This window comes from Pygocentrus nattereri, chromosome 28 (genome assembly GCF_015220715.1).
Source record: "Pygocentrus nattereri isolate fPygNat1 chromosome 28, fPygNat1.pri, whole genome shotgun sequence".
Classification (NCBI taxonomy): domain Eukaryota; kingdom Metazoa; phylum Chordata; class Actinopteri; order Characiformes; family Serrasalmidae; genus Pygocentrus; species Pygocentrus nattereri.
In genome coordinates this window covers 11272676-11295156 of record NC_051238.1, presented here as the reverse complement: position 1 = coordinate 11295156, position 22481 = coordinate 11272676, and the positions used below count along the sequence as shown (strand labels likewise).

The window sequence follows — 22481 nt, the reverse complement described above, 5'->3', positions numbered from 1 at the left end:
CAGAGCAGAACAATAAAAAAGTGTAATCTGAATGTAGTTTACAGGATTACTGTGAGAACTATTACATTTTTCATAATTCAATATCAATTAGCTCTTAATGTATGTGCTCATGAACTGCATAACAGCTTTGTCATTATGGCAGATAATATTCAGATGTAGTTTGAATGGGACACTAGAGCAGTCACACAAACCAGTCAGCATGTCTGATGTGGTCTTGGCTGGAGGGGAATAAAGCCTCTCAGCATTGGAGCAGTGGAACTGCATTCTCTGGAGTGATGAAGCTCCATTCAACACCTCTGGGATACGCTGAAGTGGTGTTTGTGATGTAGAACTGATAAAACAACATCAGTACCTGACCTCACCAAGGCCCTTGCAACTGAATGCAAATGAATCCTCACTGCAATGTTCCAACTTCAAGTGTAAAGCCTTCCCAGAAGCAGATGAATTCAGTGAGTGGAGTACTGTGACCGAATTGAAAATGACAGGAATATGCCTTACTCTTTTATAAATCTTAAAAGGGAATTCCACCAGGTTTTTTTTCCATAATTCAGTCGATTGTGTGAACAAAGTGATTCAGAATGATACTATCCAGAATGACCAGTGAACCTACACATGTATTCTGAGTTTTTAATGACAAAAATCAGAAAAGAAAGAAAATGAATGATTAGGGACTAATTTTCCTTACTCCATCAATTAAAAAGACAATTTATCTAAAAACTTATAAAAAAAAACTTCTCAGAACGTGTTCATAACCATTTTATGTAATAAATCTTCAGACTTCTGGTTCCCATCACCACTGCTGTAAACATGTCTTACTCTGGATGTTTCTCTAGATTGGGGCATTTCACATCAAACCACTCTGAATGGCTTTCTTTACAACTTAATTCTGCAGACATTTCAAGAAATTAGCATTTCTAATAATCTTGAAATAACCCTCAAACCCAGACCCTATTCTTTTATCTACACCAGCAGTTTTGTGTGGAAAAAATCTAGTTTGATAGATCTGAACAAATCCATGAACAGGTAGAAGCTCCTTTTGTATCCTTTAAGACCAGTTTCTCCATCCCAAATTCTAAGCAGTATCAAATTTATTAACCAATGGAGGCCTGGATTTGGAGTCACACACAAAATTAAAGTGGAAAAACACACTACAGGCTGATCCAACTTTGATGTAATGTCCTTAAAACAAGTCGAAATGAGGCTCAGTATTGTGTGTGGCCTCCACGTGCCTGTATGACCTCCCTACAACGCCTGGGCATGCTCCTGATGAGGTGGTGGATGGTCTCCTGAGGGATCTCCTCCCAGACCTGGACTAAAGCATCCGCCAACTCCTGGACAGTCTGTGGTGCAATGTGGCGTTAGTGGATGGAGTGAGACATGATGTCCCAGATGTGCTCAATCGGATTCAGGTCTGGGGAACGGACGGGCCAGTCCATAGCTTCAGTGCCTTCATCTTGCAGGAACTGCTGACACACTCCAGCCACATGAGGTCTAGCATTGTCCTGCATTAGGAGGAACCCAGGGCCAACCGCTCCAGCATATGGTCTCACAAGGGGTCTGAGGATCTCATCTCGGTACCTAATGGCAGTCAGGCTACCTCTGGCGAGCACATGGAGGGCTTTGCAGCTGGTTTGATGTAAAATGCTCTGTTCTAAAGAAACTTAAGACTCAAAGTTGTTCACGGTGGTGGCGATAGGAACCAGACGTCAGATGTTTAATGCCTCTGAAAGCTCCCTAAAAAGCAAGGTATTATGTGAAACGGTTCTCTTGAGAGAACAGATTTAAATGACATTGTTCTCATCTTTTCCATTAATGCAGAAACTCATAAGCTGACCACAACCGTTGAGATTTTCATATCAATTCTGATTGGCTACCTGGTTGTCCACTCTTGCATGCAGAGGCTTTTATCAGCCTGATGGGAAATAAACTTTTGCAAGAGGTCCTCAGAAATCTCCTTTGTTTGGGCCATGATACACTTCCATAAACATGTGTTATGAAGAGCAGACTTTGATAGATCCCTGTTCTTTAAATAAAACAGTGTACCCACTCACACCTGATTGTCATCCCATTGATTGAAAACACCCGACTAATTTCACCTTCAAATTAACCTCTAATCCTACAGGTTCACATACTTTTGCCACTCACAAATACACAATATTGGATCATTTTCCTCAAAAAACAAATGACCAAGTATAATATTATATTATAATGTTATTTGTTTAACTGGGTTCTCTGTATCTACGTTTAGGACTTGTGTGAAAATCTTATGATGTTTTAGGTCCTATTTATGCAGAAATATAGAAAATTCTCAAGGGTTCACAAACTTCCAAGCACCACTGTAGATGTGGATACGTTAAATGACCAAACACACAAGGTTCTCTGACGATAGGCAAAAGACTGGCTTGTGGGATTACCTGGTGATTGAAGTAATGTTTTATAAGCTTTTGGCCTAAAACTATTTTTTAACACATTATTGGTGGATAGGTACATACATACAAGGTATTGTAAGGACATACAGAACTTAATCTTTCTTGGATATGCCATTATTTTACCTTCAACATTACACGTAAAAGCAACAGAAGATACATAACAGTCATTGGCTGTATTAAAAAAAAAATCACTACAAAATATAATAAAATTATTATAAATATCTGTTTCTCGTTCAAAGCACATCACATCCAAAACTCTGAATCACTTTGAATTCCTCTCTAATATCATGAGATGCACTGAAGAGCCAATACATTATGGCCCCTCACAGATGGAGCAGAAGTCTGAGATATATTAGACGACAAGTGAAGAGTTGGTTCTTGCAGTCGACGTCTTGGATGCGGAAGAAATGGGCAGGCGTAAAGACCTGGGCTAAATTACCAAGGTTATGGCTGGACGACCGGGTCAGACCATGTCTGAAATGACGAGGCTTGAGGTGTGCTCCTGGTCAGCGGTGGTGACTATTCATGAGAGCGATCCAGTCATAGTCCAATCATGTTAACTTCTGCTAACCACTGAAAGCGCCTATATAGGCATGTGAGCTTGATCTTGGAGCAGTGGACGAAGGGCCAATGAATCCTGTTGTCCACACACATCTCAAGGTACGTGTTTGTTGTTTACCAGGGGAAGTGATGGCACCAGGAGGGCACCCTTCAGAGGTCTTGGAAGCAGCAAGTTAGAGCTGTTTTGGTGGCACATGAAAAACCAAAAGCATATTAGGCAAGTGGTCATCTTTTGGCTCAACACTGCATATCATTCATTTCCACAGTCACCATGCTGGTATGTAAAACAGGCTGTATGTCCAGCTCCTGCTTAGGGTCAGCAGTACAATGTGAAACTGAAGTAGGAAGACCTGCCACAGTGCATGCCTGAAACTCACTAATGAGGCACATTGTGTGCTTTACTGGAGCAGATAATGAGAAATGATTCACACACTAATGCCAAAGAAATGGTGATATGTGTCTTGTTTAAGCAGTTTCAGAGGGATGAGTGTACAGAAGTACATGTTTTTCATTTTCTTCAAGATGGTACAGAGAATTCATTTAGTCTCTTCTCCATTTGGACTGATCGAGGCTTGGTCTGTGAAAGCCACAATCAGAAATTACACACACAGGCCTGACATGGTACACGTACCTATTGCATGTTGTACAGAGTGGTTTGCTGTGAACCACAAGCCTCTGCTGTTCAGTACTCAAAACTGACCTATCAGATGCACTGATTACTGACTGGGATTGTAAATCCCGATAATTCTAATAAAGGATGAGGTTCCTCTCACAGTACCCATTATTTTCACACCCTAGAGAGTGACTTGAGCTTTAGTCCTCTATGTATGGCTGTGTGTATGTATGCACTGGCTTGTCTGACCCTCATCACAGCCTTTTTCTTTTGCTCAAGAACAGCTTTTAAGTGCATGTACGAGCGCTTCTCATACCGTTGAGAGAAAGGGAGAATAAGTCTCTCCAAAAGTGTCTGTGTAAAATCCTTTAAAAAACACAAAACCCCAAAGGAGAACTGCATTATACAAAAATAAAGGACAGAAATCATCCCACCATTTGAACAGCTTTAGGCACTTGGTATCAGGTTATGAGCGCACACTGTAAAAGTTCAATGAAATGTGCTGTGGAACTGTTAACATCTTGGACATAGTCTCACACCCTTTGATGGATCTTTCTCAGCTGATAGACAGCATTACCTGTTTATCTGTAAATGCCTCAGCTTTTTTTTCTAGCAATAACCACAAACAACAAGAAATGGTAGGGTACACTACTAGCTGTGATGAGTATTCGAATTTAACTACACAATTCACAAAACTTACTCAAAAACATGACATTTCCCTGAAAAATAGCAAGAAGTTTAATAAATAATCGCTGGAAGACTTGATTTGAAGAGCGCCTCTCATTTCTATTCAGCTTTTTAGCATGGGTAGCGTTACTAAGAACATGTCCGGAGCATTTCGTAGCAGAGGACACTGGAAGAATCACTGAGGTCCAATAGGTCCCCAAAGGGGAAGTGAGGACAGAACTAGCAATCCAGCCAGCTCAGAGTAAACCAGGTTATCTCAGTGGGGCAACGACGAAAACTTATTAAAGTAAACATTTTAAGCCAAGTAAAGTGCTAAGCCAGTTGAAATTCCCATAAGCATTTGGATCATGCTATTAATAATAACAAGAATAATAATAATAATAACTGTATACAGATACCAAGACCTAGTGCCAAATGCTGAAAGCTGTTAAAATTGGGATCGTAAATACATACAACACTCCTTCTAGAGTCCTTAGTAAACAGTCGTCCATGTGCATTTTCTCCATAAAAAAATCTCCATAGTTGTGGAACATCATTTGCACCATCTAAAGCCATTTCCTCAGAAATGATGGCACCGTTTCACAGGCTGGGTGCCACAGAGGCACAGTCTCCATTGGCTCACAGTGCTGGCACACTGAAACGTCATGCATCTGAATGGCGAGAGCCAATCACCTCAAGTTCCACATCACAACGTCCAACATGAATCTCGTTAAATACTAGATCCAGAGAGGATTCAGGAGCAAATGTCTAGTCACATCTTTGTGCTCTGCACTCTCTTCCACCCAAATGTTCACAAGATGCAGTGCCGAGACGCATACACACACACACTCATACATACATACACACACACATACACACAAATATATAGAGGTCCTGTAAACTGTTGCGGAAATGCAGTATCCCACCAGTCTCGTAGCTGCCATCCCAGTCACCTCTAATTGCTTTTTCTCATGTGTCCACAATGCTCGCTTTAAACAGAGTCCTGTTCATGAACGGACCCCTATGTCTTTTCCTCCCGTTCTGTTTTGCGTCGTGTGATATTGCGAGGCTTGATCTTCAGAGAAAGCTCCCATAACGCCTCCTCAGCGAGATGGTCACTGAAGTCATTGAAGAAGGAGACAATGTCATCGTTGTGTTTGAGTTCATAATGCCTGTAAAAGAAAACCATCAAGACTCAGAACAGGGTGAAAGAAAGATATTCACATATATTCACAGGCTAAAAACATGTATGAGTTTGTTTTAGGCAGCTTTCCAAAATAACTAGTCCTATTTAGACCCTGAGCCAGTGAAATTAACCTAAAGAATTCATATGATCCAATGACAACTCCTTGTTACACTGATTGTCCAAACTGTCATAAGCAAAGGTTTAAACACTCATGGTCAGATGACATGATCTGTTGATTTTCAAAGTAAAAATAAGTTACACATCCTCTACAGAGAACACACTTAATATGGCATTCCTCCCTAATTTCAGTGCACAATTTCTAATTATTTGCCAAGTTTAACATAATACTGAATATAAAATGTCCCATACCTTCCGCACAGGGCATATTTTGTTTTTTTTCCTCAATATGTTAAATTTAGCTAATAAACAGTAATTGTGTGAAGTTATTTTCATGTAAAAAATCAGCAAAATATGTAATCTAACCCAAATGTTTGCATACAATTGTAAATTTTGTGGTAATGAGATTAAAAGCAGAAATCTCCACTTTGCTGTCCATATTACAGAGTTCTACACACCAACAATTCAGCTAACTGGTGCAACTGAAAATACCTGTGCTGTCAGGCATGTAGCCAACCACATGGTATGCAGATAAATATCAGTATACTACGTATTTGAGAGGCTTCAATGAATTTGTCGTGCCTCCAGGGTACACCAGCCTCTTATCGCAAATTCTGCACCAAGCATTTTTCTTCCCGTCTGATAATTTAAAGTGCTTTCACGTGATTTCTCAGATGTCTTTGTTCTTTCAGCCACAGGGTGATGTGGATGTCTGGCATGAATTTAGGACGTATTCAGCTAAACATACATTTCATTTACTCATCATTTATTTATCTTCCCATATTTTAACAATAACTGTCCTATATAAATGCTACAATTTTGTGTCATAAAAAAGGAAGAGGCTCCCCTAATACTACATGGAGAAAGGAATACCAGTGTAAGAAACGGATACTCAAGCATTCGTGTTATTTGGGGCAGCTCCAGTAAACAAAGATCCAACCTGAAAAAACTTAAAAACCCTAAAAGAAGCATCTCTGAGTATAAATCATTTTCTTCCACTGCATGGAAACACTCACACTTGCTGGAAGCGCCGCATGCTGTCCAGAATGTTGAACTGCTGCCAGCGCTTTGAGAAGTTCACCTTTCCGTCGATGAAGTCTGGATTACCAAGGTGCACAAAAGTCAAGTCCTGAAGGATTAGACCTCTGGACAACACGAGAGAGGGAATAAAGTTAGTAGGTTATAGGGAGAGAAGGGAGAGAAAAGGCAAAAGAAAGTCAAACATAATTTATTCCAAAACACAAACAGAAAGATAAGCCTTCTGTGTGAGACGTTGCAGCTTAGCATAATGCTCATACAGGTAGGGTATGCAGGGGGGCTCTACGTCTGCCAGCGCTGCTCTGTATGCCCGGAAGGAAGAGGAGCTATCGATTAAAGTGCAGTACTCCTCGAGGCCCTGAGAGACACAAAACAAGCCACAAGACATCAGCAAACACACATCACAGCCACAAGAGCTTACTTTGTAAACACTGACAAAGCAAGATGGATGTGTGTGATGGCAGCTGACCTCTGAGGTTTGCTTCTGCCATTCCAGTCTCCGAATAGGTGCAGAGTCCAGCGCTGACAATATTGCCAAGTAGGAGTTGAAGTTATTAAGTTTTCTTAAGTGCTGTGGAACAGAACAAGGGGAAATTTTTAATCTTCTGGCTGTCTTGAAAAAATTGTAGAGGTACACAAACATTGTTTTGACCACTCTGTGTTTTACCTTCATAATTTTTATAAACTTGAGGAGGAGTTTTTCCCGGTCCTGGGCTTTTTCCTGCTGGATTATTATAGAGCGCACCCTTGAGGAAAGATTAAGAAATGGAGAGTTAGAGTGCAATTGCGCATAATCACTTTAAGGTAGGAAGCACAAACTAATACACACTAACTAAGCAGGACAACATCTGCACACCTGATATGCAAACAAATTTACTGTGTTCGGACGAGCAGGAGCAGATGAAACCTTAATTGTGTACTGCATGCTCCTGTAATTTACCAGCTAAAATGTACATCAGTGAGCCAAAATGACATTATGACCACCTCCCTAATATGCTGTTTGTCCTCAGTGTGCCACCAAAGCAGCTCCAATCTGATGAAGCATGGTCTCTACAAGACATCTGAAGGTGGCCTAAGGTACTGAGACATCAGCAACAGATCCTATAAGTCCTGTAAAGTGTGAGGTGGACCTGCAATGGATTTAACTGCTAGTTCTAGCACATCCCATAAATACTCGATCAGATTGAGATTGAGGCAATGTGGAGGCCAGGGCAACACCTTAAACTCTGCGTCATGTGGCAGGACACTAACTCGCTGAAAGAGGCCACTACCATCAGAGAACGCCAATGCCATGAAGGGGTGTACCTGGTCTGAAACAATGTTTAGGTATGCAGTATCAAACTGACATCCAAATAAATGTCCGGATCCAGGGTTTCTCAGCAGAACACTACCCAGAGCACCACACGCCATCCACTGGCTCGTCTTCTTTCCCCAGAGTATTCTAGTGTCATCACTTCCCTAAGGAAATGGCACACACATACCTGGCCGTCCAAATAAATAAATAAATAAACAAACAAAAACAGGACTGATCAGACCAGGCGATCTTCTTCCATTGCTGAAAGATCTGACACTTGTGTGCCCACTGTAGCCGTTTTCCACTGTGGACAGGGGTCAACATGGGCAGCCCCATACACAGCAGAGTGCGATGTACTGTGTGTTGTGATGCAACCCTCTCATAATGATCATTTAACTGTTTGGACCACACAGGATAGCCTTCGCTGCCCGCAAGCACCCCGCAAACCTTGTTTGACTAGGTCATCTGGCCATAACAATTTGCTGTCTGCCCATTTCTACTGCACATTCGTTTCATCTGTGTCATATTGTTTTGGCTCATCAGTGTACATTTTATTTCAGGCACCAAATACTGTGTTGGTGCGTAACACAGTTGACCTCCACACAGTAGACCGGAGTTTGATTCCCAGTGCAGACAAGCTATACTAATAAGAGTCCTTGGGCAAGACTCCTAACATTACATTCACCTATCTCTGTAACATCACTACATTTTAAGCCTCTCTGGAATAAGACCATCTGCCAAATACCACAGATGTAAGCAGATACCCACATTGAATGGCATAAAAAGGTACTTCTGACCTTTATTCTATAAAAAGTACAGTCATACCAGTAAGACATGTTGTTGAAGTGCTCTGTGAACTGAGTAAGGTTGGGGCTCTTCTCTTCATTCTGTTCTTTTGCCCAGAGCAGGACCTCAGGGATCTACAGAGAGGTTTAATATAATCAATCACTCCTGTTGTTTGGACAAAAAGATTTAAGCTGGAAAAAGAAGTAATGTGCGTTTGTAATGTATTTGTTTGCATTAAATAAAAATGTATACTCTCAATCTTCAACAAAGCCCACATTGTAAACCAGTACGCGCCATTTATACAAAAGATGTAAAATGTAGCTCTTACTGTCTTTATTTCATTGGCCTTGAATTAGAGACACTCCCAATGTAATTCCATCAGTGTTGCAGGAAATTTAATACCAGAAAAGTTGCTCTGAAATTATGTACTGCTTATTACTAGCCTTCAATTATTAACAGTGTTCAGAAAAATATAAAAATATTCTAAGCAACTGTTTTTCAGTCATAGATTAAACCCTGTCCTGGCAAGAGTGTTCAATTATACATGAAACTGCCCCAAGAAGTGAGAAGAAGAAGGGCACTACCTCTATTTTATAGAACAGCTCAGCATCCAGCAGTGTGAGTTGGTCTGCAATCTCATGGCTACGAAAGTCATGAAGTGTACCCGGCCTGTGGGAGACGACAAGAAGAGTAAACACAAACCTGTCCACTTCTTAACTAATTAGGGCCAGAACGCTAACTCAAAGATGACAAAGTCGATTACAACAAAGTGTTAAAATGGATTTTCTTTCTTTTTTTTTTTAAAGATAAATCAGACTTAATATGACTGGAACTAACAATTTTGATTTCAGGTTGACTTAAAAAAGCAAAAGTAACATAAAATCCTGCCCAAACAAATCCGGTCCTTCCTGACCCCTGAAACAAGTATGCATTAAGCTGGTTCAGGTGTTTACCTGGCAGCTACACCGCGGGCTGCCAGCGTCTTGAGTGAGTTTGTGTAGCTGAGCAGCTTCTTTTGCTCCACTTTATCCAGAATGTTCTTACGGAGAACCCGAGCCAGACTAAGCTCCCCGTTACACACCAGACTGAAGACTAACTCCATCAGCTGCTTCAGGATGTCTTCAGTCAGCTCCACCAAACTGACCATAGAAACAAAGAGAGAACAATATCATGCATATGTGCATAAATGACAGCACCCAATTTTGAATGTTTAGCACCCAGAGCTCAGAAGAACTCAGGTTTCACCTGCCTCTATAACAACTCATGAATAATAAAGGACTTGTAAGCAGTTTAATTCAGGGTCTTACAAGCATTACTGTGCTCTGTACCATTGCTCCAAAGGACTGGATTTTCATGACCCTGTTCTAAGCCCAAAATACTGCTTAATTGTACTGTTTAGTTATTCATAGAAACTTAAATTGTCATCGGCATTAAGGGTGGGCAATATAACATGGTTTTATAGTGATACATTATATTACAGGATGCTTTCCTGAGCAAAGAACAGTGACTATTGACATGTACCATAAAAAAAGCTTCAGGCCAATTGTATAGAGGCTATAAACAACAAGCAGAGGTGTCAGACTAACATATTGCAAAAATACATACCGTAAAAACAATTTGAAATCGCTGAAATGTTAGCTCATTATACCATTATCTTATTTAGTGATTTACCAGAATTACCATGTCAGATTTTTTTTTGTCCCATTACTTCTGACACTTTATATCAGACTTTATATCGGCCACCAAAGTTGCAGTATAAAAATACATTATTTGATCTTTAATGGGCCAAACTGGCATTTTACATTTATAAATGACAAGATTGGTTTTCTACTTAAATAGCACAAATCAAATAAAAACATAAATCAAATTAACAGGTGCAGCAGCAGCATTTAAATACAGTCCAAACTCATCTGCCTACATTATTTTTACATCATAAAATTGAAACAGAGATCACACAATATTAAATTTATTTGAAGCAAAAAACCTGCCAATTCAGATCATAGTCAATTCCGATTGCGCACCCCTACTAAACAGAATTATCATTAAATACTGTGTACTGCAATATCACATTATCGCCCACCCCTAATTGGCACAGATTGTGAAATCAAATGGAAAATTAAAACCTAAGACAGTTTTCACAGCTCTAAAAGAACAATGAACTGTAGCTACTGTGTTGGGCAGAAAAGCACAATGTGTCCAACTACTCACCACAGCTCGTCCACAACACGCACGAGCACAAAGAAGGTGTTTTTGCTCACTCGCTTTTGGATGTTATCTGAACTGTGAGAAAACCTAGTATATGTGCTTTGTGGTTAAGAAAAATACAAAACTAACCAAGATCCTTAAAACTCTTGCCTTAACCTACAATTGTATTGGTCAAGAAAAAGTTCAAACCACTTCCGCACACACTTCAACATCATAGGCAGCCAGATAATATTTCGCAAGTCAGGTGCAAGCTGTACTGATTATCTGGAACAACAAGCAGTGGTGAGGATTACTTTTAAGCCTTTGTTTCCTTCCAAGAAGTAGAACCCAATTATTTATGCCACCATGCCACTATGCATCTTAAGTATAAGATCTTGTGAGAATCCTCTAATATGGAAATATGTTTTAGCTCTGCAACTAGGCATTTCACTCAGTTCAGAAAGGATATCTATAGTGGAGCTTCTTAATGAGGTCCTCTGGGGTTAGAAACGTCCTGTACGTTGTCAGGAAAGCTTCACAGTATAGAACCAAATCTGTGAAAGTGAACACACTGGATTAACATAAAATTACACATGCCACATGTCATTCAAGTTTGTTTGACATGCCAGAGTGAAGCTGATGTCTGACGTCCTCCTAATTTATTAGATTTATTTATTTATTTATTCATTCATTCATTCATTCTTTATTTATGCGTTTTAACTTGTTTTTCGAGGAAAGCTCATTTAAGACACTACCCATGCACACACACACAAACACAGTTACACAACTGTACCTTTGCGATCTGTTTCTGTAGCATGGACGAGTAAAATATCCCCTGATCCTGCTCGGACATCAGGGCCATCGTCATTCTGTTTTAGAGAGAGAGGGAGGGAGGAGGAGAGAGGTGGGGAGAGATAACAGCAACAAATGAAAAAAATGTGTTACAATGGCAAATAACTGTAATTGATTAAACAGTATTGGGTAATTTTCCTTAGCATTACCCTGATTTGTTTTTGTTTCCACAAAGCGTGTGCACAACAACAACAATATTATTATTATTACTCATCATCATTATTATCAATACCGACTGATAACCTCGCTGACAACACACCTTTCTTCAGTGCATGGCATCGTTGGGATTCAAACTGGGATAGCTAAGCCACTGGGCAACTCAATATGAGGCAATCTCTCTGTGTTTTTTACAGTAATGTTAGATCTGTCCACAGCTAGAAACAGTAAACCTAGAGCATCCACTATTGAGACATGCAGGCAGGTTTGTTCTGATGTGATGGAAAGTTTGAAGCAGGCAGACTGATGTACACTGTATAAGCATCTTCTCTTTTTAATTCAAGTTTACCTTATTTATATTCATACAGCATCTTATTTCATTTATTGTCAGTGGGGTATTGCACAGAGGTTATGTGTGGACCGCTGGGACCGGGAGTGAGTAAGGGGGTCATTTTGGTTTGCTTTGTTATGTAATATGGTAATTAAGAGCTGTTTGACTAACACAAAAATATGGCGCACTGCCTGTTTAACTATGTAATTATAATACAGGCTGAACTTCTGAATCTGAACATAATACACAAAACAAACAAAACATGCAAACATTCTTAATACAATATATTAAAATCTATACAATATTTCAGACCGACAGAGCTACAATATATTCTTTTATATTTGACTTTAAAAAGTATAAGCATATTGAGAAATAACAATCATGTCAGATGGTAAAGTACTCTTTACTAAACCTACTATAGCATAGCATTAAAATCTAAAACATATACTTTAGTAGAATGATTTTCATAATAAATTAATATATCAGCATAACCTGAATGAAAAGTAGAAGCTTAGAAATTTAGTATGTACTCGAGCAGACACAGACTCCACATGTTTGTGCAAATATTATGGATTATCAAAATTTAACATCGCCATTGGCCACAAAATGTTCATATCTCTTGGGACATGTCCTAACACAGAAGCAGACACAAGAGCAAACAAAGTGACAGTGTGTGAGCTGAATCTCAATCTTTTTGAAATAAAAGATCACATGCAGGTCAGTTAAAAGTTGTGGTACATTGTCATCTTTGTCATCACAAAACTGTAGTTGCTATTAATAGTAATAAAAGAATGGAACTGTGAATGTCAGGCAAATTTTCCTGTTGAAGGCCAGTTTGTCTGTAGCTGTTTAGCTTAGCCTCATGCCTTTTTTGTCTGAGGCTGTCACATGATGTCCAAATGTATCAGAACTGATGAGAGTGGATGTCCTAAAATGTACACTGTACCATAATGGTCTTTGTGTACAGGCAGGAAATCTGCCTCCTGCATGTTAACATCCTCATTTCTAAACTAATCTCATCTTTATTAGGTACAATAAATGTGTTAATATCAATTCACCCAACATTTTTAAGTGTAGTGCTCGCATGTGGGAATACTAATGTCTGGCTATGATTAACAAGAAATAAAATAATAAATGAAAAGCTTTTTTTTCTTATTAAACCTATGGTAAATGTGTTTTTACTGCCACTGGGGACCGTTGCTGCATCACCACGGACAGGCCTAAGAACTGAGAACCTACAGCGATTTATCAAATCCTCCAGTATTTCTGGAAGAGTTTAACATAGCTGTGTAGTCTTCACCTCCGTTCTGCCAATAAGCAGGCTCTACCAGATGAGCAGAAACGTGTCTACAAGTACCCTTTCAATCTACAGTAGAGTCTGATTATGCACTCTCATCCTATTCGCTCTCTGCAGCGAACCTGACCTTGCAGTGTGAACACCGGTGTTCCACATGCTTTGCACAGCTGGCCTGCACACAGCAGTATTGCAGGCTATCACAGGCAGGGGGTGCTGCTGAGCCAGATTCCACTCAGCTCAGATCAAGCACTACTATAATTTTCCTTTTCAGTCGATAGGCCACTGTATCCTAGCTAATGAATCCTGCAATAACTGAAGTGCCAGACCTCACACACACAAGCCTGTTACAGCAGCTGCCCTCCAGCTGAACTGTTCCAAGATGACGGATGAATCTGAGGGTGGGGATTTTAGATGGTGGTACCTCTTGCTTTAGTGTGATGCGTGCCATGATCTCAGTGTGGTCCACCAACGACAGCTCATTCAGCTCCTCTGAGCTCAGGTCCGAGTCCGCACACTTCTGTTTCCAACTGAGAAGGAAACAAATAACCAGACACAACAGAGAACAGTAAGAGACAAAGTAGGGCTTGCAGACATTTGTCTGACAAGACCAGACTAGTTTGACCTTACAGTCAGGGTTCAGGGTTAGTCAGGGCTCAGTCAGCTTCAGAAATCACTTTTCTCACTTTTACAGAACATTTACATTTGCTTTAGTTTTCCTTCTCACTGGTATAAATAAAATAAGTAATCTAGCATGAGTTCCACAAGTCTACTATGAAAAAAAAATGATTTTGTAGTTTGTAAAGATTAAAAACTTTTGGGATGTTATCTGTAGGCAGTGATGAATACTCATTAAATAGAATTTTGGATGGCTTATAATTAGACCATACATTTTTCAATTGTTACTTCTGTGGACGCTGTTATTATCACACATTAACTCAACAGGTTCTATCATTAGGCAGGATTCAGGCGGAACTTTGTTGGGCTACAATTAGGCTCAGACAGAATTTTGTCTGTGTACAGTCAGGTTCAGACCAAACTTCATAGTGCTGCAATCAGGTTCAGACAATTCTGTAGAGCCAGAGTCAGCTTTTAGCTTTTTATTCAGATTTGGCTCAACACTTCAGGTCCAATTACAGCTCTACATCCTAAAAACACCACACAAGCTTACAAAGACTACAAAGACATCAAACCACACTAGCTCGGAAATGCATGAGCTTACAGAAATAGTTTATTCTTAAAAATTACATCATTAAATAAGTTTTTTTAAAGTTATTGCTAAAAGCATAACAATTAATGATAGAATAAAGACTTGAACTAAAATGTATCAGATTGTGTGTGTGTGTGTGTGTGTGTGTGTGTGTAAGCACGCAGATGGGTGGGTGATGGAATTGATTAAAATAAGTAGCATGGTATTTTCTATTAAGTATTGGTCAGGCCTAGTAGTGTCTAATACTATTGTACAGTGTAGTAGTCTAGGTCTAATTGTAGTATGTGTCCAATAAGTTGCAACATGATTCAGGGTGCACACACTAAAATACCTGAACACTGTAATAAATGAATTGAAATTAAAAAGCACAAATGGACCCTTTGCTGGAAAATTCAAAGTCAGGGAGGCAGATCTGAAATTCTTGATATCTTGCTAATTATGAGCCCTCTATATGCAGGACATAAAAACATCTAAGAGTTGATGGCATTCCAGCAGAGAAGTACATCTTACCTGTCTGAGGTGATCTGCTCTTTGCTGTGGTCTGAGGCTGAATCCTGGAGTGAATCCTCCGCTCCACAGCTGGGGTCCTGGCAATAACAGAGACACTCTAAAGTAACAACCTAAAAACACTGCACAACTCAAATAAAATAGTTCATAAAAACAGAGCAGCTCAGAGAATGAAACATCTAGCTGTGACATTTCTCCCCTCAGTGATAAAAACAACAAGTCAAGAAAATAACAAGAGGAGAAAGGTCTCTAGAAATAGAGTAGTGTTATGCTGAGTGCGCTGCTGATGATGGAGGGAGAGAAATGTTTTCATCAGCCTACGTTTTACACTGCTGGGATTGAGGAACGGAGACTTCAGTGTCAACAAAAAGCACAAACTGGCAGATAACCTGTCAGATGGTGCAGAGTCTGTGCATTTGTTCTGACAGTGCTGTGACAACCTAATGCGTTAACCAGAATGGCACTGCGTAATGTGCTGTTCCAGCAAAATAAACCTTCACAACAACATGACCATTAAAACATAGAAAAATCATGGAAGAAATCGAACTGAGTTCGATTTGGCACATAGGCTCAAAGTGATAGCTTTGCATTAGGCTTACTGGGTTAGCACTCCTCGGAGGGCGGCTCTAATGAAATGAGAATGTGATTCAGACAAAAATTATGCTACAACACTGTCCACCCAAGTCACATCAGCTCAGCTGCACAACACGCAGTGTGAAGTCCAGATGTCTAAAGAGTTTGTTCCTAAAACCTCCCTTACAGAGCTTTGTAGCCTGATGCCTGTGACATTAGCAAACATTTAGCAAATGTTAAGCAAATTTCCAAACAGCTGGTTTAAAAAAAACTAATAATAATAATTTAAAAAAAAAATACAATGGAAAGTTTTGAACTGTTTATTTCAGTACAGCAGTTTTGACTCTGCTGTAGCCCTAACTGTTCAGAGAAGCTGGACAGTGGACCACTTAATGACGGCTGAATTCACTGTCTGAGCTCTTAGCTCTCTGAGAGGACAGGAGATCCTCAAGACTACCATGAAATCAACTGATAACGTAGATAACGTAGTTTATAAATACAAAACGTTTAGGATGTTACTCGTAGGCTGTGATGAATACGCTCATTAAATTTTATGTTGAATAGTTTATGATTAGACCATTCATTTTAAACTTTAACTTCTGTTGATGCAGTCATCATCACACAAATCAACTCAACATCTTCTATCATTAGGTAGAAGTTTACATCACTATGTCACTGCTTATCCAAAAATTCTGTTTCTATTAGCATTTTTTAGCAACTTTTCCACCTCAATATTATGGTTTATGTTTTTTAATAAGCTTAAGATGAATCGTTAAAATCGTTAAAAATCGTTAAAATTCCATTTAGGAGGAAACTTTTTTCCAATTTCACAACAGAATTCTACCACTATCAACATTACATCTATTTGAACGATATAATGCGAGGCACTGAAGATGACAGCAACCATCTGTGTTCTAACAAACCAACCCGTGACCTATAAAATCAGTTTTAAGATGTATAAACATTATGTGACTCATGTGCATGAACAGTAATGGAACAATGTGCCAACTTATACAGAGACTCCTGAGTTAGACGGTCCAAACGTCCTGGTCCAAATGTCCAAATATGGGCAAAACAAAGTTTTAACTACCATTCACTTGTAAAAATAAACAAATAGGTAAACATATATATAAAATAAATAAATGCAATTATTCGATTGACAGACTCACTGTCAACCAAGACCGCTACAACCAATTAGTGGAACTGTAGACTTATACTGGGGACAGCCCTGAACTCCTGCTACTTACTCCATTAGAGAGCGGCAGGTCCCCGTTGGCCTGGCTGGATGAATACAGATTGACGTACTCACCCTCGCCACCCTCATCGCTAGCATTCTGGCTCTACAGAGAGAAGGAGGAGAGCAGAGGCAGAAAGCAGACAGCCGGAATCAGAAAGCAGAAGAGTGGTGCAGGCCTGAGGCCCACGCTAACACTGAAGTGGCAACAGAGGGAGAGAAAAAAGATAGAGAAAGAGAAAAAGAGACAGGACTAGCTGGATAAAGCTGGATTCCTTCTTTATGAGAAGACAACTCAACTGTATGGGTCTGGAAAAAAATGTATGTGTCGAGAAGACACTACTGAGAAAAGAAACCAGATTGCACTAGAACACTGAAACTGGACATCTGGGATGTGGAGTAAAGTTTTACGTACTGTTAAGTCTAAATTTGTAACTGAAATTACTGGATTATGAACAGCAGTGTAAGACTGAACTTTGGAGGTGTCGAAAAATATCCCTTCAAAGGCAAAGAATGGGCTTTTATTGAATTAATACATACTAGAATTTTGCACGTTATTTAGTTGTTGAGTCTTTTGTTTGTTAGAAGCTTTCTTTTTTCATAACTCTTAAAATGAATAACTATTTTGCCTGGAAATTGAATAAATTAAAGGGAGGAATCTGAGTTTTGCAGAGTACTGTAAATAAAACGATACTAATGTTCCCAATAAATGAATTAAATCATAAATAAGACCAATTTATCTGTTTATAATTGGCAACATAAGTTGTCAGATTGTATTTACTGCTTTCAATAATTTTCAGTAATTCAACTGAAACAATATTTTTATCATGTGAATATCAGGTCATTTCCACAGAGTGTTTCCACGCAGCTTTCACTTTTCATCACGCCTAAACCAATATAAACCTAACACTAACCTACACATCAACCAAATGGCTTGAAAAATCTATTTTTTGATGTGACTGAACATGTGGTGTGTGAATGTGGCCTCATTGGTGTGTGCAGTGGCTGAGCCTAAACACTGTGAGCCAGCGTGTCTGTGAAAGTAAATTAGGGAGTGGTTCAGGGGTGATTCTCTATTAATCAGCAGAGGGAAACAGTGGCCAGTTTTGGGTAGATGTTTCTGATACAAACGTTTAATCATCTATCAAATCAAAACCGAAAAATAATTTGAACCACCTACATTTACTAGTGCAATCATTTCATTAAAAGATTACTGCTGAGAGTACACAGAAATCCAAGGGAGTGTTAAGAAAAACAATGAGTCGCCTGCCTGTCCCAGCAGACTCTGAGTTTTCAAGCTCAGTTAGGAGTAGCTGCCCTTTGCTAAGACTGGGTGACTTTAATATTTAGCATGCATTAGCCTTTCTTCCTGAATCTATGTGGTTTTTGTTTGAGTGTGTTTGTGTGCATGAGGAGGAACCTGAATGTGTGGGTTGCCACCGAGACGGTGATTCAGAAAAAACTACAGTGAATGTGTTTAACTTCCAGTACAGAGTGAGTAGTGTGAATGAGTCCAGTGAATAAGCAAGTGTCTACAAGTGCAGGCACGTCAGCAGAGACCGTTTTTCCATGTGAGAGTGTACTGTAGTTTCACAGTCCCAGTACGGAACACATCTGACTATTATTAACACTACTGTAGCACTGTAGGTTATGCAGGGCTGCAACTAACACAAGAAAACATTCCATAAATTAGATCATTAACAAGCATGCCGTTTTGCTTCCTGCCACCGCTCATTGCTGTTGAGAGACAGAACAGGGTTGCCAGATTGTGCTGGATCAATATTTTAATGCAACTTGCTTTGAAACAAGTATTTACCAGCATTGTTTGTATTAATTTAACAGTATTTTAAGAATCAATTCAGTACTTAAAATGAAATGTTTCTTATTGTTACAGAAAATTGAAATTTTCAAGCATGAAAATACTTGATAATTGCAGCCCTACAGTTATGGTTTATATTTCCAACAAAAATCTAGAGACAGAAATGGCCAAAAATGGCACTTCTGGTTTTCAGAACATAAAAATAGATTTAAAAAAAAATCTTATTTAAAACATTTTACATGACATAGCAAATCACAGCCTAAAGACATGTAAGTGCAGGTCTAGTTGGCAGCTGTGGTTAGAAAGAAAGTGAAGGCGTGAGTGTACAGCAGGCAAACAGGACTCACCACGGGGGCAGGAGGAGAGGCCTGACAGCCCAGAGAGGAGCTAGAGATGGACAGGCTGAATGCAGCATCCACCTCAGCAGAACCCAGCCCGCTGGCACACTGCTGCAGGTGGCACGACAAAGAGGAAGAGGAGGACGAGGAAGGAGACGCAGAGTGAGAGGAGGCCTGAGAGAGTAAAGGACCAGAAATAAGATGAGAGAGGAGAAGATTGGAAAAGGTTTGGGAAGAGAATGAAGATAAGAAGAGAAGAAAGTAGAAGAGAGAAAAAGATGACGGTAGAAAAAAGCAGAAGAAGAGAGAAAGTAGAGGAGAAGAAGGGAGAAAAAAGATGAGTAGAACAGAAGAGAAAGAAATAGAAAAGAAAGCACAAGAAACCAGACAAAAGTAAAAGACAGAATGAGAGGAGAGAAGAGGAGAGGAGAGAAGGAGTTTGTGGTAGTAAATTAATCAGCTAAGCAAGCATGTTAGCACAAATAAAGCAAACAGTTAAGTTCAAAGGCAGAAAAGGCTGATGGGAGTTCATGGGAAGACTGCAGAGAAAACAGTCGTGAGAGGTAATAAGCAGAACTAGAGATTAAGGCAATGGCTAATTATCCTTGTACCCTGTTTCCAAAAACAGCTGAAACTCTGCAAAATGTAAATAAAAACAGAATGCAACAATGTGCAAATCATTGAAAATAGCACAAAGCCAACATATCAAATGCTAAAACTGAGAAATTTGATTGTTTTTAGAAACTTGCCTTTGAACTGTGTACTGATAACAAACTTGATGGTATGTCTCATCTTTGACCCGGGGAATGTGGCATCCATGATTAAAAAAAAAAAAAAATCAATAAAAAAAATTTGATTCATCGGACCCCAGGACACTTTCCCAGTTCGCCTCAGTCCATCTTCAACAAGCTCAAGCCCAGAGAAGGTGGCAGTGTTTCTGAATCCTGTTCATAGATGGTTTCTTCTTGCATTGTAAAGTTTTAACTTGCATCTGTGGATGCAGCGACGAATGGTTTTCGGAAGCGTTCCTAAGGCCATGCAGTGATTTACACTACAGAATCTTGTCTTTAATGCAGTGCCATCTGAGGGCCCATGACCACAGCCAGCCAATACTGGTTTTTGACCTTGTTCTCTAAATCTTTTAATGATATTATGAGCCACTGATGATGAAATTCCCAAGCACTTTTCTATTTTACATTGAGAAATATTATTCCTGAACTGTTGCACTATTTTCCTATATAGTCTTTAACAAAGTGGCGAACCCCTCCCTATGCTTACTTCTGAAAGACTCAGCCTCTCTGGGATGCTGGTTTTATACCCAATCATGTTACTGACCTGTTGCCAAATAACCTTTTTAAAAAATTATGACCAGTCAAAATCTCACTAGTTTATTTTCTGATTATTATTGTTACAGCAGGAGCTTATTATTGTGTCTGCTCTGCTCCAACACAGCTGGAAGCGTAGTTGGGAGGAAGGGGCAAGGTTTGCACTTTGCATTCTCCAGCATACTATCAAAAATCTTCACACTCTTAAAGAGCGCTAAGGATTAAGGATGCTCCTATGTCATTTTCAGTCATTTTTTAGGTCTAACAATAATACATAAAAACATTTAACAATGTTAATTGTTACATTTAACAATATTAATCTACACATATTTTATTGGTTTAAACTATGCCTTTAGGGGTACTTTGTCATTTTATATAGAGAAATGACCTTTTTTACTGGCCGTTTTTAAGAAACCCTGTTTCAAACAACTAAAATGATCTGCCAAAAGAATACAACATATCTAGATCAAATGACTGATAACAAGGAAACATGTCATAATGAGAAACATTAGATAGACTGACTAGATTTCAGATGTTTCCACCTGTCAAAATCTCATTTATTGCAGCGGATAAAAGAAAGATGATGAATTCAACACTGAAATGTCACTTCTGCCAGTCACTTCTTGGCGATATCAGCTGATTCTACAGACAGAAGCCTTGTCTGTAGTGTCATTCATCAATTGTTTACACATACAGAAGGGATGTCAATACTGATCACACACCTGAGATATGTTCACAAATAACCCTGCACACACACACACACACACACACACACACACAAAGAGAGCCAGAGTGAAGAGGCTGATGAAAAACATAATGAACTCTGAAGATGAACTCATAATGAAAGGAAAAAAAAAAACACAATAACAATGACACACCAAATTAGGCAGCCTGAGCTTTGCCGAAGCCCTCAGGCGACATTCTGAGTAATGAACACAGAGGGCTTCCCACCAGCAGTGTCATATCAGCCACTACTGAGTGTGGTTAATGAGAGAGTGCCTGGTGAGAGAAGGTAATGCAATGGAAAATAAGTATGATTAAATGTGTAACTGCTGTTTACACAGGGAGGGAGCAAAACACATCACTGCGCAAGAGTCTGGAGACTGTAAGAAGAACGGTGCAGTATTCATCAGAAACACTGCGTTTCAGTGCACACTGTGCACAGTGCGCAAACACTTGCATAAAGGTGTTTGTACGTAGAGAATTGCTTGTTTGTCCAGTAAACGGCTATTCAAACTAAGTGAATGATGAGATTTTTTAAATGCAGCGCGACTCGAGTCCAAGGTGTTTTTTTTATATATAAAAAAAGCTTTTTCTCTCTCTTTTTTTTTTTTTTTAGGAAAGAGTTTAATGTAGACTTGTTAGGAGTTTCAGAACATGCGCAGTTAGAAACAGCCTGTTTTAAATGATAGGCACAAAAATCAGTGCATTTACACATATCTGCTTATTTAGCCTTCAGCAATTTAGCCCCATTCATTCTCATTAGTTATTAGGAATGTTTCAGCCCAGTGCGCTTTCTGAACGTGGCACAATGCAGGACTGCCATAGAGGACAGAGCCAATTTACATATACATAAGGCACAGTACAAAAACAGCTCATTTAATTGTAAGGGATAAAGAGTGGCTGTAAATGCTCATGTTCATAAATAAATTATAACTGTTTTGATGCAACAAAAAAAACCCACAATCATAAGTGGAAAAATGTGGGAGGAAGATGGAAGGAGAAGGAAAAGGATTCCTTGAATATTGCCACAAGCAACAGGAGCTATTCTGCCACCATGGTGATTTGTTTGGACGTTTGTTTGGACTATAACCATGACACCGAAGTGCTGATTAGTCAGCCTCATTTTTAAGTACAGATGCACAACGACATGGGAATCATTCCGTAAACAGCACATATTTGCTTAAAAAATTTTAGATTTGACCCATATTTCAAACTGATATGATGATGTATTTACTGTACTCTGTA

General features: G+C 39.3%; 1 protein-coding gene across 3 annotated transcripts in view; it reads right to left on the bottom strand.

Annotated features, from left to right (window-relative positions):
* Positions 1–2420: 2420 nt before the first annotated feature.
* The window catches only part of rapgef1a (Rap guanine nucleotide exchange factor (GEF) 1a), a 44096-nt gene continuing 24035 nt past the window's right edge, over positions 2421–22481 (bottom strand). Inside the window, exons 11-25 of one of the 3 annotated variants that reach the window (XM_017716114.2) lie at positions 19198–19362; positions 17045–17137; positions 15228–15304; positions 13932–14037; positions 11668–11743; positions 11344–11428; positions 10899–10991; positions 9644–9829; positions 9275–9359; positions 8730–8824; positions 7278–7356; positions 7080–7181; positions 6871–6968; positions 6589–6717; positions 2421–5441 (exon numbers count right to left, since the gene is read on the bottom strand). In XM_017716114.2, the coding sequence (XP_017571603.1) occupies positions 5291–5441; positions 6589–6717; positions 6871–6968; positions 7080–7181; positions 7278–7356; positions 8730–8824; positions 9275–9359; positions 9644–9829; positions 10899–10991; positions 11344–11428; positions 11668–11743; positions 13932–14037; positions 15228–15304; positions 17045–17137; positions 19198–19362 (1620 nt within the window). In that variant the 3' untranslated portion in view covers positions 2421–5290. The remainder of the gene's footprint in view (positions 5442–6588; positions 6718–6870; positions 6969–7079; positions 7182–7277; positions 7357–8729; positions 8825–9274; positions 9360–9643; positions 9830–10898; positions 10992–11343; positions 11429–11667; positions 11744–13931; positions 14038–15227; positions 15305–17044; positions 17138–19197; positions 19363–22481) is intronic. The other 2 variants (XM_017716115.2, XM_017716116.2) reach the window with 2 other exon arrangements.